This window comes from Micropterus dolomieu, linkage group LG03 (assembly GCF_021292245.1).
Source record: "Micropterus dolomieu isolate WLL.071019.BEF.003 ecotype Adirondacks linkage group LG03, ASM2129224v1, whole genome shotgun sequence".
NCBI classification, from domain to species: Eukaryota; Metazoa; Chordata; class Actinopteri; order Centrarchiformes; family Centrarchidae; genus Micropterus; species Micropterus dolomieu.
Genome location: NC_060152.1, coordinates 5,966,407 through 5,983,504, shown reverse-complemented (window position 1 = coordinate 5,983,504; position 17,098 = coordinate 5,966,407). Strand labels below are relative to the sequence as shown.

The 17,098-nt window shown below is 38.8% G+C and overlaps 4 protein-coding genes across 11 annotated transcripts in view; 2 read left to right on the top strand and 2 right to left on the bottom strand.

Moving 5' to 3' along the window:
* LOC123968976 (abl interactor 1-like) overlaps nt 1-8,750 on the bottom strand; it is a 27,275-nt gene extending 18,525 nt beyond the window's left edge. Inside the window, exons 1-2 of one of the 2 annotated variants that reach the window (XM_046046034.1) lie at nt 8,506-8,750; nt 2,515-2,682 (exon numbers count right to left, since the gene is read on the bottom strand). In XM_046046034.1, the coding sequence (XP_045901990.1) occupies nt 2,515-2,682; nt 8,506-8,622 (285 nt within the window). In that variant the 5' untranslated portion in view covers nt 8,623-8,750. The remainder of the gene's footprint in view (nt 1-2,514; nt 2,683-8,505) is intronic. The other variant, XM_046046033.1, reaches the window with a different exon arrangement.
* Nucleotides 1-17,098, top strand: part of LOC123968977 (glucocorticoid-induced transcript 1 protein) — a 97,735-nt gene that overhangs the window by 59,802 nt on the left and 20,835 nt on the right. The gene's annotated exons all lie outside the window — the stretch shown is intronic.
* ica1 (islet cell autoantigen 1) overlaps nt 1-17,098 on the bottom strand; it is a 56,928-nt gene that overhangs the window by 33,979 nt on the left and 5,851 nt on the right. The window lies entirely within an intron of this gene.
* LOC123968975 (acyl-CoA-binding domain-containing protein 5A-like) lies at nt 7,812-17,098 on the top strand. Of its 6 annotated transcripts, none has more exons than XM_046046029.1 (15): nt 7,812-7,892; nt 8,665-8,845; nt 10,077-10,198; nt 10,538-10,661; nt 11,020-11,092; nt 11,692-11,842; nt 12,002-12,040; nt 12,417-12,647; nt 13,436-13,651; nt 14,342-14,436; nt 15,105-15,291; nt 15,445-15,659; nt 15,926-15,988; nt 16,074-16,189; nt 16,274-17,098. In XM_046046029.1, the coding sequence occupies exons 2-15, from the start codon at nt 8,823-8,825 to the stop codon at nt 16,284-16,286; spliced, it is 1,668 nt and encodes a 555-aa protein (XP_045901985.1). In that variant the 5' UTR covers nt 7,812-7,892; nt 8,665-8,822; the 3' UTR covers nt 16,287-17,098. The 6 variants fall into 6 exon arrangements, with proteins under 6 accessions (XP_045901985.1, XP_045901984.1, XP_045901986.1 ...); XM_046046028.1 differs by lacking the exon at nt 7,812-7,892 and adding an exon at nt 8,175-8,372; XM_046046030.1 differs by lacking the exon at nt 7,812-7,892 and adding an exon at nt 8,175-8,480 and having other exon boundaries at nt 15,926-15,976.

Below are 17,098 nucleotides of genomic sequence, written 5' to 3'. Positions count from 1 at the left end.
TTTATCTTAAGAGGGCTTTCTTTTCCGTTAAGAGCCACGCCATCCGTCTCTACTATAACACCATCATTCCACTTCTGAAATAGAATGTTAATTAGTAAATTGCATATGCTCAATTTTAGTATTCAGTATACAAAATAAACTGCTAACCCCTTTTCTGAAGATACACCTTTGTCATGGCAGATAGTTTCACATGCAACACAAGAGAAAAGTGCAGGTGTATTTATTACCTTTAATGATGGCTGGATGTCTCAAGGGCTGTGCATACTGCCTCCCTGGGTTGGCTTCACTGGCACACTCATATGGAATGGAGCCATCATTAGTCTTAGTAGTTACACCAGTGTTTTACTGCTGTGACGAGTCAAAATGACTTCTATGAATAAGAACCATTTTGAACATGATGGACAGACTGAGGCTGTTAAAGTCTCTCCCTTCATTGACTATTGACGAATGCTCTCAGTACCAACTACAGTTAGGCGACCATACTAACTTTAACAGTTTCTGTACTGGGTGGTGTCAAATGTTCACATCACAAGCCCTGCAACCACAAGTTACAAGAGCTGGTGTATCTGAAGCAGAAATATCATATAGTGCAGCCGACCATCTCTAAAGGATCAATAATAATTCTTCATTAGACTGCACCCAACTGTACTCATCCTTCAGCCTGTGGAGTAAAGCCGGAGCTGAAAATGCTAACCAGGCGAGAGTGCTGGTGTCAGGATTTCACTTCATCCCTGACAGGCTTAATGAAGCACACAGGGAGGGGACGGGGCCATTCACTGGCTGACAGGCAGGGTGGCTGCATGAAGCACAGAGAGGGGGGAAGAGGGAGAGGGGGAGGACTGCTGATGAAGCAAGAGGGACTGAAGAGGGGTTGTGGAGGTTTGGCAGCTCCAGCCTGATCCCTGCCCCTGCCATATCTGTCTGTGTCATTGTGCACTTTCTAACTTTATGCCACAGAATAAATCCAGCAGGTTTGTACTTTATTGTACTTAAAAAAGTTTCATCTCCAGATGATAATCAACACCCCACCTTGATGCACCAATATCCCTCTATAGGATATAGAAGATAGCAACAGTTTGTAAACCTGAATATCCAACCACAGAATATCATTTGCAAATAAAGGCCAGTATTCAAATTTACAGCCATGGCCGGCAGAGACAAACACAGTGCTGTTCACAAAAGTGATCAGGATAATATGCATTATCACATCACAGAAAAACAAAGACTGTAGCAGCACCTGAAGCAGTGTTTGCAGAATCTATTCTAAGAGAAAAAAAAGATATGTAAGTTTGCATATATGTAAACATGGATGATATTCTGCATGACAATATTTAATTTTTCGTTTTAGTTCATTTTTCTTTGTTTTCCAATTTTAAAAACAGATAATTTTTTCATAACCAGAGGTCAAGTTGAAGTAACTACTGAGTAGGGGTGTGATGATACACTTCGCTCACGAGACGAGACAATACACGATATGGGGTTCATGAGAACAAAAGAAGACGAGATTTTAACGCTATTTTGAAGAAATTTTCAATAACTACATATCTGACTGGAAAAGTAGTCTTCTATTTGACTGAAAGTCACAAAGTGCTAAACAATGCAGGTACATTTTGAAATGTTCCTTTCATGTTGTTTATGTCTTGTCTGTAACAGTTTGAACTGGTTTCCCGCTCACACTCCGTCATGCTGATATCATGAGACAGCTTTCCACTTCGATGAGAAACATCGTCACAACTCATCACACATCTACTATTGAGTGAACTTGAAAGTGTTTTGCTGGTTTTTTTGGGTTGGGTTAGAAGGATTTTTTCTTGATTGTAAAATGGGTGATTTTGTTGATTTGTAAGCTTTCTGAACAACATTTATATGCTTTACTTAAGTACATCAAGTTATGTCAAACTCGTCTCTTATTAAACAGATAAATTCAATCATTTATTCCAATCACTTCCACATTTTTTTTTTTGATCACTATTTAGATATTGTAAATGAAACTCATGTCTTCCTGTAGATGTTTCACATTAAAAGCCTACCAGGTAAAGAGAGGAACTGTGCCCTGTAAGTGACTGCACAGCTTTTAATCTGAAAAATCTGTACAGGTGATCAAAAGAAAACGTCAAAGTGAAAGGGGATGGAAATAATTTGTGAATGAAAACAGTGTTTCTGTTAGAAATTAGAAACTGGTGGCGAGTTTGACATCACTGCTGGTAAAATGTACATGATTCTGAATTTATTAAGACAACAGATAAACACTGAGGAAGTTTTGATTCTGAATTAACATAAAACTGAATTAAAACAGGAGCAGATCAGAAAACAGGAAGAGGTCTTACTAAAATGTGTAATATAAACTTCTAAAGCAGAGGAAATTAGAAATAAAGGCCTGTTTCAATTAAAGGCTTTGTTCAATCTGCAGATCAAATGAATAAAGGCCCGGACCATAATGCATTTCCATAAATGCAATTATACATGCATACGTTAGTGTATGTGTATCTTCCAAGGCTGTGGTGTGTACTGCACCTGGGAGATGTGGTTGATGGACGACTCCATGCGTCGTAGTTGCGAGGCTTGGATGTCCAGCAGCTGCAGCACATTATTAGCTAAGGCATTGATCTGGTAGGCCACACTGGCCAGAGACTGGGTGGTGTATGCCTTGGTCTCCTCCAGGGCCTTCTTCTTGTCTTGAGCCTGGCACAGAGAGGAGAGCGACAGAGAGGAAAAGAAAACACACAAGTTAGAGAAAGCAGTGGATTGATGTGTGGTTGGAAGAAATGTAGAAGTTGGCAGAGTAAAGTAAGGTATGACCTCCAAAAAACTCATGAGGAAATGCTGCACTCTGATCAGTTGTGTGAGCCTATTTGACAGGACCATTCATTCTCCACTGTTTTTAAACTGCAAATCCCTCTTAAGATCTGAAGTGAGTGAACATAAGTTCATAATTCTCAGAGGGAATGACTTTGTGGGGGCAAAGCAGACTGGAATTGGACAACAATAACTTCAGAATAACTGGGTTATTCATGGGACAGGTGCACGGTGGGAGTTGAGCCCAGTGAGCAGGAATGCCAAGACATTTCACAGGATCCCAAATCTCCACCCGGCTGCGCAAACCATCTGTTTCTGGGTGCCTTTAAATAGCAAAGGGACTGAATGGACATATTTATAGTTTGGAAACAAAACAGGGACAATGCAGACACACAGAGAACCAGTCCAACAGGGGACTGCCAGGAAACTGGACTTATTTTCAATATAAATTATTCTATTGATTGCCCTTTTTCATTAATAAATTCCTGGTGTCAAAAGTCAAAACTGACAAATGCCTAGCACAAGTTGAAAAGGACACTTCATCACTGACAAGAGATTTTACCGAAATTGAAATAATCTCAGTTTACACAAATATGAAATGCGCAAAAAGTGCATATCTTTACAATTTTATATGTTATGACCTGCAAATGTTTGGTATTTTACTATTATGTTGTCATAAAAACAGTCAAATATCCAGTTGTCTCACATCACACTTTAGAGTCGAACTTGGGTTATTCATGAAGCCTCACGGAGCAAGAAGAAACTGTCCTTTAAGAATGAGTTTATTCTTTAAGAATTGTTGTTACACATTCATGCCAATAAAGCTAATTTGAATTGAATTGAATTGAATTGAATGAGTTGCATCACTGTTATACAACCCCCAGAATTTTACAATGAAATTCTTTCTTTCCCTTTTGCACACACATCCAGATAAATCCAGATAAGGAAAGATTAAGATGTTTTACGAGAGGTCAAGAAGCCACAGACTTATACAATGGAACTCCTTTCCCTTAAGGAGAAAAACAAACTTGAACAAAAAATAAAACAATAAAAACTAAGCTAACATAATTTAGGAACATACAACAAAGAAAAAATGATGAACAGGAAGCACGCAAAATGAGTACAAAAACTAACCAATCAGTAATAGACGAGAGAAAGAAATATATATATAGACATGTCAAGAAATCATTAGACATTGTGGATAAAATGTAATGAAAATTTGCTTGTAAAAATGTCTAACGAGAACGAGCTCTTGATATTGGCATTTTAAGAAATATGCTTATTCACTTACTTGGATGAGAGGACTGCCATCCCATAGCTTTGCATTATGTATGAAGCTAGAGCTCAGAAAAACGATAAAGTAGTTTAGCATAAAAACGCTTTAGAAAACTGCGCTTGGCTTGGCTCTCAAAATATTAATATGCCCACATATCAGCTTAGCACCTTTAAGCTCACTTATTAACACATTGTAACTTTTTAATTAATTTGTACAAAAGCAGAAATGTAAAAACAAGTTGTGGTTTTACGGTGCTGCAACATGCTACCTGTTTCATGACTTTATGCTAATCTGAGCTAATCATCCTGTGGCTCTGGCTTTCTACTTCAAAGACAGATATGACAGCAGTATCAGTCTTCCCATCTAACTCTCAGCAAGGAAGCAGTTTTTCAAAATGTCAAACTCCTCTTTTTAAAAAGGCTTATACCCTCTGAGTTTGATCTGTTGCTGCATCTTATGCTGTTCAGTCACTATTCTTATCTATTCTTATCTTATTCTAATCCAGAATCCCATATTATAAATGCTGTGTCAGTGCCACAAAGACATCAGCTATGATTTAACAGCTGTTAACAAAGCAATTTGGTATGTGTAGCGGGAAGCTAACAGCCTGCAACATGACACCACATTACAACAGGACCACCTGCTACCTTGCAAAGCAACGATATCTGCTGCAGATGTCTGGCGGGACCTGCAGGTCGCCTCGACCCATGCCAGTTTGTACAACACAGTCAGAAGAGGAAACACCGCTGGCTTACTCATTATCACAGAGACTGGAACAGGCCCTCGTACCTGAGCTTGGAAAACAGTGACTTATGTTTCAGGACACGTAAAGACTCCTGAAACGTCCTTGCAGAGTCACCTTTTACTATTCTCATGAGTCACTCACACACAAAGATTTAAAGAAATACAAATAGACACTCAAATAGTAACATTAGACATAGACACACACTGTTATCTTTAACAAAGTGCAATGCATTAATGAGAGGGAGATGGAAGAAGAAAACGTGTGAGAGGTTAAAACTTCCAACGGAATCAAATTAATTTTAAAAAGTCTGAAAATATCCTGCATGAAAACCCATGGTAATAATAGCCTACATCTCCCTAAAACACATTATTTATTGTGGATCTCTCCCTCTCTTCCTCACATTATCCTGCTTTGAGATATTATGTTTCATATTAAGCTCACAAAAGGCCTTTTGTAAAGTTTTTTTTTGTTAACCACCTGACTCCATCTTAACAATGCATTAATATAAATCAATTTCAGAGCGCCATATCATACTGAACACTAGGTCTGATACTGGAATAAAATGAACCTCATGAGTCATAAATGAAACAGCCATGAGTCAGAGGGGTATCATGTGAGCCGACAGGGGGGATTTTGGCAGGGTCAACATCAGGGAAATATTAAGTACATTCATCAGCTTCCATCTAACACCCCTTTTTAAAAAGTGATACTGATTGGTCCGTTCAAAAAAAACCTCAAACATACTGACATACTGGAACAAAATGAGGAAAGTAGTTAACTTTAAGATCTAGCAGCTAAGGCCCATCTTTATCCCAAAAACAGCATCGCATTTATTGTTCAATATCACAACAGACATCATCCAAAGAGTTTCTATTTTGGTATGCAAAGGCCTTAAGAAAGGGACTAACAAAGCAGAGCTCTACTTTTATGCCACCAATCATTCTGTAGGTGACAGTTTTACTAATGGCTGATTTCAAATATCTCATCTAAGAATAAAACTCTAAATAAACTTTCTCCAGCCTCACAGAGTGGATTTACATATCAAGGCATACATTTACAGTATGGTGTTTTGTGCAACGTAAAAAAAAAAACATCTATGGCAACAATGTGACTAAAGAGATTTACAAAATGGTTAACCACTGGGAGCCATTACCTGAATTAAGTATGTATTGAGAATACAGAAACCTTTCCGCATGCAATGTTACTGCACACAATCTGAGCATAAGCTATCTGGCCTGCACAGCCTCCTCACTCCTAATTCCCTGTTGTGTTTGTCAAATGTGTTTATATATATATATATATATGCATGCAGGATTCTAGCTAATGTTTTTAATGTCCCTGAAGAAATCATTATTCAGCAGTGCATGTATATTCATATTCCAGGCAATATTCTAGACATTGCAGTAGAAAACTACAGCACAGGCCTCTGAAAATCAGCAGAGAACGTGGGATGAAAAGTAATATGCATCCACTTGTCATTCATGGTTTAAGGAAGTACCTAAGCATTTGTAAAATGATGCAAACATGTTGTAGTGATAAGAATGGACAAGGCTTTGATAAGCTATAACATGCAAACAAACTCTAACATGCAAATTTTCAAACAATCAATTTTTTTCCTCACTGTCCACTACAAATAGCCTGCACGACTGTCTCCTAATTTCCAACCTTTCTTCATTCAGCATGGCACAATAAAATATTACTATTAACGTGTCAGGGATTGTTTTCTTGATCAACTGGTATGTGAAGGACACATCAATCACACTTAATCTGATTTTCGCACGTCTGTTGTCAAACTGCAACAACTCACATGAGTGGTTTTTCATTTCCTTTAGCTGTGACTTCCTGATATTCGTTTGCATCAAAGTTTAAAGCAAATTCCAAACTAATGATTTGTGAGTGTCATCAATATATAGCAAAAATATTTATAAATTTTCAGTTGTAGTAGAGGAAGTGTAATTCTTCCATGAGTTTATGAATTAAAACACATTCATTTCTCACTACAGTAGCAAACACCGAAGAATCAAGATATCAACCTGGTGTTAGTATTAAGACGTGGTCGGCCAAAATGAAATATCCACACAATAACCCAAATCACTGAAATTTAAAACATCCGCAAGTGTACATGTATAAATCAAAATATCAGCTCCATGGAATCTACACCAAAGCAATGCAGATTAAACTATTAAATTGCAGTTAAAATAAAGCTTAAATAAAATTTAGAAATAGAGCAAACCCTTAGAGTAAAATAATACACTGCTCAGATATCTGTATAATGACACTGGGGTGAGCGCACATCATCACAGAGCTGTGTATACGCTTGTCAGTATATTAAAAGCAGTGCAACCTACATTGCACTTCTGGTGACAAGCCGGGAAAAGTGATGTGACGTGTTATAATGGCTACAACTGCGGGTTTTCTCAGCACCACAGTCATAAAATTACCATGCTGGAGCACAGCGGGGTTTCTGGTGTGTGCCGGTCTGTCAACAGACACTGCTGTTCAACCCAGTGATGCTCTGCAATGTCCGTTTTTTTGTGAGTAACTCTCCAAGCTATGAATCCCCAAAATTGTTTTAATATTTTTGTAAACTGGTCTGAGGGAGACCGCCCAATATGAACAACAATGTTATGTTGTTACAGAACTGAATTACTTTTCACAGCATCTTGTAGGGGGAGAAATAACAATAGCTGTAACAATAACTCTCTTCAAAACAGTTACTTCCAATGAGATTATTAAAATGGTAAAGCTTGTTTGGTCCCTGCAGGTCCATCTACAGTTTAGTTAACACTGCCTCTGACGATTCACACGTTTCCTGTCTGTATTACGCAAAAACAAGCAGACACACCTATCATTAACCTGCACCGTGCATTTGATTACAAGCAAATGGTCCATAGACTTGCTTTTCCTCTGAAGCAGACACATGATATCTGCATCATGAGAAGCCTGAGCACATCTAGAGTCATGTGTTTCTCCCTAAACATATATAGCTTTTCGCCTACATGTAAGAGATGCTCAGAGCCTAAATGGCTAATATGAAAAACTAAATACCAAATGAAAATCGCTGTAACAGTCCTAGTGAGTATTTACTCATTAACGTTATGCTACAGTTATGGTTAGTGTATAACGTGACTAAGCGTTTACTTAGTAAATATTACTAAGCACGTACAGGTCTGCTAATGTTAGCGTTAGCTTTTACATTTGAACGAGTAAAATGGCTCTTTATATAAATTTCATTAATTTCCTTTATGATGCTGTTATGTAGCCCGGACGTGTTGACGCGCAAGAGATCATTAACGTTTACGTTATGTCAAATTTCATAACAAATTGGGGCCGAGGTTATATTCTGTCACAGGTACCTATCAGTCAGTGACAAACCACTTTTGTCACAACAACGACACACCCTCTCAAAGCCCCCAGCAGCTCTTTCCACACAGAGTATAGCCTTTAAATACGGATCCGGTAAACCGGGCCGGCTAGCCAAAAGGAGAAAATAACGACACACGACACCGAGCCTGAATCTATACCGGGAGAAAAGGCCACTCCGTGTAGCTAGCGGTTTGTGGATCTCTTTCGTTGCGACCAGCATTTCCTGCCCCTGTGGTTTCACTCACTTCTACTACAGCACCGCAGACACGACTGAGCTAACTGATGAATTCACAAAATGTAATGGCCGCTGGGCATCTCTTACCTGAACATAATTGTTTTCACAGTATTCCGCAACACGGGACAGGTTCTGGTAGCTTTCCACAAGAGCTCTTTTGCCGGCAGGGATTTCCTCCTCTAATAGCATTTGTAGCTCTGCCATCTTACACCGCTTTGCATTTCTCTCCTCTCTGTCCCTTTTCAGCGAGGCGAGGCGGTGATGCTGTGCCGTGTTGCTGAGAGAGGGGCTCCCCCGCCTGGCATTGTGGTGCCGCTGGCCTGCGATTCACAACAGCCCCTGACAAATGGCAGCCTCCTTGTAAATGGTGGCCGGTGATTGGCCGAGAGAAGCGCGTTGGACCAATGGCATTTCACTGTGATGACGTGTGAGTTCACAAAATGAAAAACATCAAATAACTGTAATAATATTATTCATTATTAATATAAATAAATGTTATTTACACGGGGACTCAGATTTACATGTTATGTATCATATTAATTCAGCTCCTTTATTCTTTTCCCCTTGGAAAAAAAAACATGACATACACAGAAAATACAACAAAAAAAAACTATGTGTCAATTAAAAAATCATAAAACCAGATGCTTTTAAAAAAGGCACAAATTACTTGAAGAGCGCAAAAGGTAAAACATTTCTTTAAATTATAACATAATGACCTTATTCACCATTAACCTAAATGGAATATCTATAGCTTGAAAACATGGAATTTCATGTAGGCGATTCCAGTAGTCTGTATTTTAGCTTATTTAGTGAAACACCCGATTCGATAGTCTAAATTACTCATCAGAGACGAAGATATCTAATTGTCGTTGCAGAAAGGCAGTAACCTACATAAATACTTTTAAATCCTTTAAAAAAACATGTGGTAATTCCGTAGTGTTCAAAAAGATGTATTTAATATAACAATACCCTACAAGTTGGCAGCTACATTAATTAACCTGCAGAAAACCCTACCTGATTATAAATTAGATAAGAGAGAAAGACACAATTCATTCCGTTTTAAAGACATAAGGTATCACAATATTTTGTCTTTGAAAGATTGTGCAAAAGGCCTGCCTCTTCAGTGCTATTGTATCTTTAAAGGGAATAACCTCCTGACACTACATTTCCCACACATCTCCGCGATTTAAATACCCGCAGAGAAGGGTGTGTGGGATTTGAAGGAGTAAGGAGCTGAGGATCAAGCCACCACCTGCCGAGGTTTTGCTCCTCACAAACTACATTTCCCAAATATATTTAGTCATCAAACGCTGACTGTTGGGCTCATCCTTGGCTTTCTGCTGCATAGTGCAGACAGACACCGGGCTAATGAAATAATAATCGCAATGGCGAATATGAACTTTATCGCGAGTTTCTCACAAATCAGCCACAGAGGGAATCATTTCTGTTAAAGAATATAGTCTGTCGGCGCTAAACCAGTAAGGGCTCATTAAATAGACCAATCCTATCCTAGATTAAAGAGGAAACAGTCTCCTTCCTTAGATAAGACAAGTGGCAACTAGCTGCAGTGTTGACCAAAATGTGTTGAAGTGTCCCTCGCTGAACACTTCCTGAACCGCTTCCACCTTTCCATTCATTTCTTCCTATTCTTGTCCAAGATGTGAGGACTCCTTCATTTCATCATTGTTGGGACTCAGCATGGCGCAGGAGGAGGACAAACACAGCCTGGAGGCGAAATTTGCTGCTGCAGTTAAAGTGATCCGGAGTTTGCCTGAAGAAGGTGATAACTTCTCTGTCTTGGTCTATGAATTGATACGATCGGACTTTAGTGTTCAGTTATGTGTTTTACAGTATGAGGTCGTGCTTGTTGGTGTGTAAACACTGGGTGATTGACCTACATGCAGAGCAGGGCTGTCACTCTTGATTAACCCTCTATTCATAAAGCTGCTGTAAGGATAAGAGCTAATTAACTAAATTGGGCATTTCTCAAGTCTACCAACAACTCCTGTAGCTCACATGTATCTCAGCTGAACAGTTTAGTATGCTTTTATTACAGTTTCAAGCTCCCTTACACATGTATGTTTTTTCCCTTTTGTTATTTGCTTCCCTAATCTCTCAGGTCCTTTCCAGCCGTCTGATGACATGATGCTGATGTTCTATAGTTACTACAAGCAGGCCACGCTGGGGCCCTGCAACATCCCCAGACCAACCGGCTTCTGGGACACTCATGGCAAAGCTAAATGGTAAGTACTTGTTATATTCCACATCTAAAGTCAGAGTTATGGCTAGTGGCCACACAGGAGACAGACCGGATGCAGGTGGCTAGATAAGATCAATAATATTTATACAATCAGGGTATTATCCCCTGTCCATTCAGAGCCTGGGACAAAGGCACAGTCACTTCACATGCCTGCTATACCATTGTTTCAAATCTGTGACTTATTTTAATAATGCCCAAATATTACTGCACACTACTGCCAGTATTTCTAATGTATAATCCAGCAGTAATACAAAATTAAGATTTCTGCACTGCTTAGCACCAGTGTTAACATTTTCAGTTATTCAGTGTTGGAGTGTTGAACTAAGACTTTGTGTTATCAGGGATGCATGGAGCTGTTTAGGAAATATGACAAAGGAGGAAGCCATGAAGAATTATGTTCAGGACATCCAGCTGGTAAGTCCTTTCCAGGAAAACTAAAGCCTCATAGAAGTAGCATGCATAATAAACGGTTAGTAAACTTTGAGCACACATCTCTCTCCACATTAATGTGTTCTCGTGGTAATTGAATTGAATTGAATTGAATTGACTGTTTGTTTCTAATACACACAGTAAACATATGTGTTCTTAATACACTGCCACTATAGTGAACATGGTAACATTAAACCTGCTAAACATCAGTACAGTCTTGCAGAGCTGCCATGGATTTAGACTCTTTGTCTTGTTCATTAAATAATTACTCTCTTTATCGAGTATATTTGAGAAATTTGTTGAACAATGACAGAACCTTTTAAATAACAGTGAGGAATGCTTTTGCAAAAATCCAGTGTTTGTGGCGTTCAGGTCCTCCTGTTACCAGCTGTTTTTAATCTGCTTTCATTAACTGCTCCAAAAGATAAATCAGTCAGCCTTTGCTATATATCATTACATGTAATTAACTTGTTTGGTGGTAAGTTGTTGACAGACTTACCACACGTGTTTCTACAAAAACATGTGTTTCATTCAATTCCCAATCCCCTTTTAACATAAACAGTATTATCTATGTGTATTGTCAGATTTTGGAGACCATCCCAATCTCAGATGAAGTGTCTGACCTGGTGCAGAAGCTCGGCAACTTCTACACAGAGGTGGACGGGGAAGGAGAAGAAGCTGAAGAAAATGAGGTGGACAGGAGGCCCTTCACCAGGCCTTTTGCACAACATTCAGGTAATGATCAGCAATGCTATACTAACTCCACACTGGAAGGCACAGCAGAGGAAAAAAGAGGCCTCCGTTGCTTAAGTGGGGTGTAGAACTACTCTCTTTGTCACACAGATGATATTTTTTCAACTACTGAGCCTGTCCTACATGTCTTCTTATCACTAGATGAGCTGGTCAAACCATTTAAGAAACCAACAATGGAAGGCAAGTATTTGGTGCAGTAGCTTCAGAGTTGATAGCTTGGCCCCACAGTGTGTAAGCTTATTTTAACTTAATTAAGTTGCTTTCAATGCCGTTAAAGTGTAATTTGTCCTTGGCTTACACTGCAGGAACTGTAAGAAACTGTTGAGTGTTAGCTGGATGAAAGTTTCTTATGTAATCTGTCATGTATGTGCTGTAGTTAGTGTGTCAGTTGTCGGCTACGTGGTTATTTGTAATTTGTGGTGTAGATGTAGTGTGTAGAGCTGCAAAATGTTCTGTCAAGAGACTGTGCGTATGTCTTTGCTTTGTGTCGACTGCCGTTGTGAATAACGTATGCTTTGATAAAGAGTTAATCATGAGTGTTTCCCTCACTGCTCAGGATATGGGGATCTGTGGGATGATATACAAAACCTCCAAGAAAAGGACAAAGACAGTAGTGTTCAAGGCATAAGTGTCAGTAGCGAGGAGGCAGAGGGAAGCAAAGAAAGTAGTGAAATCGAGAGAAAAGAGCAAGGTAGCGATTGGAGGAACAGTGAGGAAGAGGAGAATGGGGATGAAGAAGACAATACAGACGATGAAGAGAAGGAGGAGGAAGAGGAGAATGAAAAAGGTACCATCCGTAGTTGTAGTTGTCAGCTGTTTTTGTTCTGTGAAGTTGTGTTGTAGAGGTTACACACTAAACCAACAGAGTATTTTTTATATAATTTAAAGGGTAAGGTGGTATTCTATATTCTATGTTTTTATGTCAACAAATCCCATGAAGATGGAGACGATAAAACCATCTCTTATTTTAGATTTTTAGTCGCTAAGGGTCTGGAAAAGGTAGAAATGGTTTTCCTTAATCTAAGCCTCCCTATACTTATTTTAAAGAGGAAGGAGAGCAACTGTTTGTGTATTTATGATGTGTACACTCATTACAGTATTAGACATATGACTAAAGACCAGCCAGCACACATTCATTGTTTCCTTTTAGGTATAAAATTTTCACTATATTATGACTATACTATACTATCACTATATTATTGGGGTGCAAGGCATACAAAGTTTCCATTACAGTAGTTAAACAAGATGGGTTTTCCCTCTGAATACATTCATATACACAAGAACAGTGTTTCAAGGAGATAAAGAAAAAAGTAATTTGCACTAAGTACGTTCAGGTTGAGGTATGGATACATAAAAAAGAACTGCACTTTTTTTGTATTGCTATCCATATCTCTCTCTCTCGCTCTCTCTCACTCTCTGTCTCGCTCTCGGGCATGAACGATTAGGTTAAACAATGCTGCCAAAGTGGTTTGCAGCTAAATCACAAAGTTTACATTTTGAATATAACAAGAATTAATGGAATCAATCATTCAATGCAATCAACCCATTGTTTCTATCTCTCTCGTATTGTCTCAGACTGGAGTCCTGACCCGAGGCTACTGATGGTGAATGACAAGAGGTTGAGGTCTGACACTATGGGATCCTGCAGCAGCATGGAGCCCAGCATGTCCTCCTTCACCAATGGGACACACAGCTCCCTCAACAGCGAGGTGGAGGAGGAGGAACTGGCCTGTTCCGTAGAGCCCAGTGTGCAGTATAACTCCTATATGCACTTTAATGGACACCTGAGTGGTAAGATTACACACATTAATGCTAAACGTGTATATATGTTTGTATAACACACTCTCTAGATAGATAGATAGATAGATACATACATACATACATACATACATAAATTCAAGATATGACAATGCATACCTCAAAATAGGTGAAACATAAATTATCACTGTGGGAAAATGTTTTTTGTGTGAGAAGAATGCTATATATATATATATATATAGCTATATAACTCATCTTAGCTCTGTGTTGAACTGCACCAACTCCAGAGGGAAATATCTGGCTCATTAGCTGCTAAATGCCTTGCTATGTTTAGGATCTAGTGGCTAAGTTTGTATTTTGTTGTTGTAATTATGCTAACCAAAACAGTGAAATTGCAAGTAGGAAAACCAAAACAATGAAAACAATGACATGCAAGATGTTAAAGCACTCCCTATAGCTGAGGGGAACTGTGTCGGGTGATAGTACTATAAGGGTTGTTACTAGGAGCGTCTCCTTTCACATACACATTTGGTCCATTGTTATAAAAATATTAATTATAGCCATATTAAATATGAATAATTACACATGTTGTGTTTGTATTTACATATAAACACAAACACTAATAGACAATGCAGTGTTGTGTTAAAAATATGACAAAATAAATGTTATGTGGATATACTGTGAAGAACAATATAATTGACCCTGTTTTCCTGCACTGTTCAGACCATAGCAATGCTGTTCATGAGAAGAACCACCGATCTACAGACTCAGATAATGAGGAATTCTGTGACTCAATGGAGCATCTGGCCATGGAAGAGGTGTGATGTTCCTCAGCCATAGTATGCACCACATTAAAGGATTAGCTTCAACATTGTAGGAAATATGTATTTTTGTTTTCTTTCCGCGAGCAAGATGAGAAGATTGATCCCACTTTAGTGTTCTAATATGTAGCCAGAGCGCGGAGACAGTTGGCTTACCTTAACATAAAGACTGGAAGAAGGGGGAAACCAACACCTACCAACACCTCAAAACTCACAGTACGATCAGGAAATCATTGAGCCTAGAAACAGTCCTGCACATAAACCCCATTAAAAACACAACATGTTGTTTATACACTTACTGTATACTGGTTTTTGTATAGATTAGAGTAGCTTCAGACATTTAAAGCTTTTAAGGGGCTGGTAGGTGCATTTTTGACCTTCACACAGAGCCTGGCTAACTGTTTCCCCCTTGTCCCATTCTTTAAGCTAAGCTAACCGTCTCCTGGCTGTAGTTCATATTTAATGGACAGATTTGACAGCAGTATAAAAACAAATTCATGTAACCCTAGGCAAGAAAGCAAATATGTATATTTCCCTTAATGTCAAACTAGATTCCTTTTAATCATGTCAACATTATAGTAAGAAAAAAGTTACAAAGTAAAACATAAGTAAGACGTGTTCTGACCTTTTATTATGGTTATTCAAACTCTTCTTTTCCTACCAAGGGGCTGTCTGCATCAAAAATTCTGTCACCTGGATCAGGAGTTGCCTCGTCGAGGCAAAGGGATCTTTGGTTTGAGAGCAACACTACCCTGAATGGAGGAGACGATCAAGTATTCATGGGAGATTCCTACCTTAGAGAAGGGATTAGTAGAAGCCAACACAACAGCTCCTTGTCAAGAAGAGGGAGAGGTGAGTAGTCTACTTTGATTCATGCTGACACTGTATCCCTAATTTACCTTCCTCCTAAGATGTGCACTTAGTTCATCCTCCTACAGTAAATTCATCAGATAGGCTCACCCTAAAACACAGTTGCATGTTGTAGAATTAACATCCTGACTCCAGTTTCAGGTTCTCAGTCACCAAAGGCAACCTGCAGCTTTCAGCAGTGTGCCAGTGTGGATGCGGCCTGCTGTTGTGTGTCACAGAGCAGACATCCTGTCAGTGTTGCCAAGGGAAACATCAATGAGCAAATAGCAACAGCTCTGCTGAGGCTGCAACATGATATGGCCACTGTGCTGCATAGGCTACATGCTCTGGAGGCACATACGCTGTCACAGGTGAAAGACCAGGGGTGTCAGCCACATTATGCACGCTATGGTGATCGAGACATTGTCACTTCTTTTTGCCATTGAACAAGCAGTTGATTTTTTTTCATTACTTTTCTTTCATAATTTTGAAATTGGAAAACCAAAACAAATTTCACACTGCACGTATTTATTTGCCTTCAGGCACCTGTGTACTGAAATTTAACACTGATGATGAAATGGACAATGCTGATATATATCTATTGATAGATTTCAATATTTTCTTATAAAATTTTCAGTCAAGATCATCTTCACCAAGGCAGGAGGACTCCCTACCTGTAGCACAAAAGGTCTTGAAAACGGTTTGGTTTTTTATTGTGCAATATTATGACCAAGTAGTATCCAATCAGGAAATAATCACTTTAATGTAAGTTTCTGTTTTTACAGTTCCTCACGCCCTCCTGGTGGCCTTTTGACTTCTGTCCACTCACGGTGGCAATGACAGCATTCTGGCCTCTGATTGCTCATTGGCTTGTCCTGGTTTACTTACAGCGGAAGAGAAGGTGAGTTAATCAAAAGTGTCCTGGTCTATTGTCAGTAATACAGTGCAGGATACTTAAACTCTGTTTCACCTTTCCTCCCCACAGGAAAACCCCCTGAATTGTCAGACAACTATTGGCATCAATGATAAAACATGAACCCAGGATGAAATTGTTGCACTTTGGTTGTTTTGTGGCTTTTTCTCCAAGCCACCACCACAGATGAAGTGTAATGAGGCACCAATACAAATGGAAAATCAACCTTTAGCTAATTTATGGTCAGAAGGGTGTTTAAAGGGAGCCTCTGTAGCCTTTTGAGTTCGTGAATACTTTTATAGATGGAGAGTAAGGATGTATGCATTATAAATGCTGGCACATTTTCTTTATTAGAGTTTGCTTAGCAGTAGGTGGTGATCTTATATATGACATGTCTCACAGATCACCAGAAATTCAATGTACACATAACTCATATAACTGTCAACCTTTAGCTGAAATAAATCCATGATTATATGGTAGCTGTGGACCTTCAGTGATGTCGTTTCCCCCATTGTCATTTTATTTATTGTAAATTTCACTCTTTATTTAGGTTTCTTTTAATGTTTTTGTCAACATGTTTTTCAGAGAACTATGGAATCAGTATTTTATTGTCTGAAATATAGAAATATTTTAGGGGCATTTTTAGACCAAATAGGCATGGTGACAAAAGGATTATTTAAGTGTATTCATTATTTATGGAACATTACACTTTTGCTAAAAGTGGGTTACAGAGTTAAGGACAATCTGTATATTTATTTTTGTGTCTTGTCGGCTGTACAGTGAAAATGAAGAATACTCTGTTTAAGCCATGGTGTTGTGCTTTAAAATATTTGTTGTGAAACAAAGTATAAGAAGCAAATTTTGACATGCAATAAACACATTCTTGGGACAAACACA

Excerpts from the sequence above, each read along its gene's own strand:
- LOC123968975 (XM_046046029.1), top strand. The coding sequence starts at position 8,823 with ATGGCATTTCACTGTGATGACGT. Across the intron at positions 8,846-10,076 it reads GCATTTCACTGTGATGACGT|ATGTGAGGACTCCTTCATTT; the intron begins GTGAGTTCACAA and ends TTCTTGTCCAAG. Across the intron at positions 11,843-12,001 it reads GCCTTTTGCACAACATTCAG|ATGAGCTGGTCAAACCATTT; the intron begins GTAATGATCAGC and ends TCTTATCACTAG.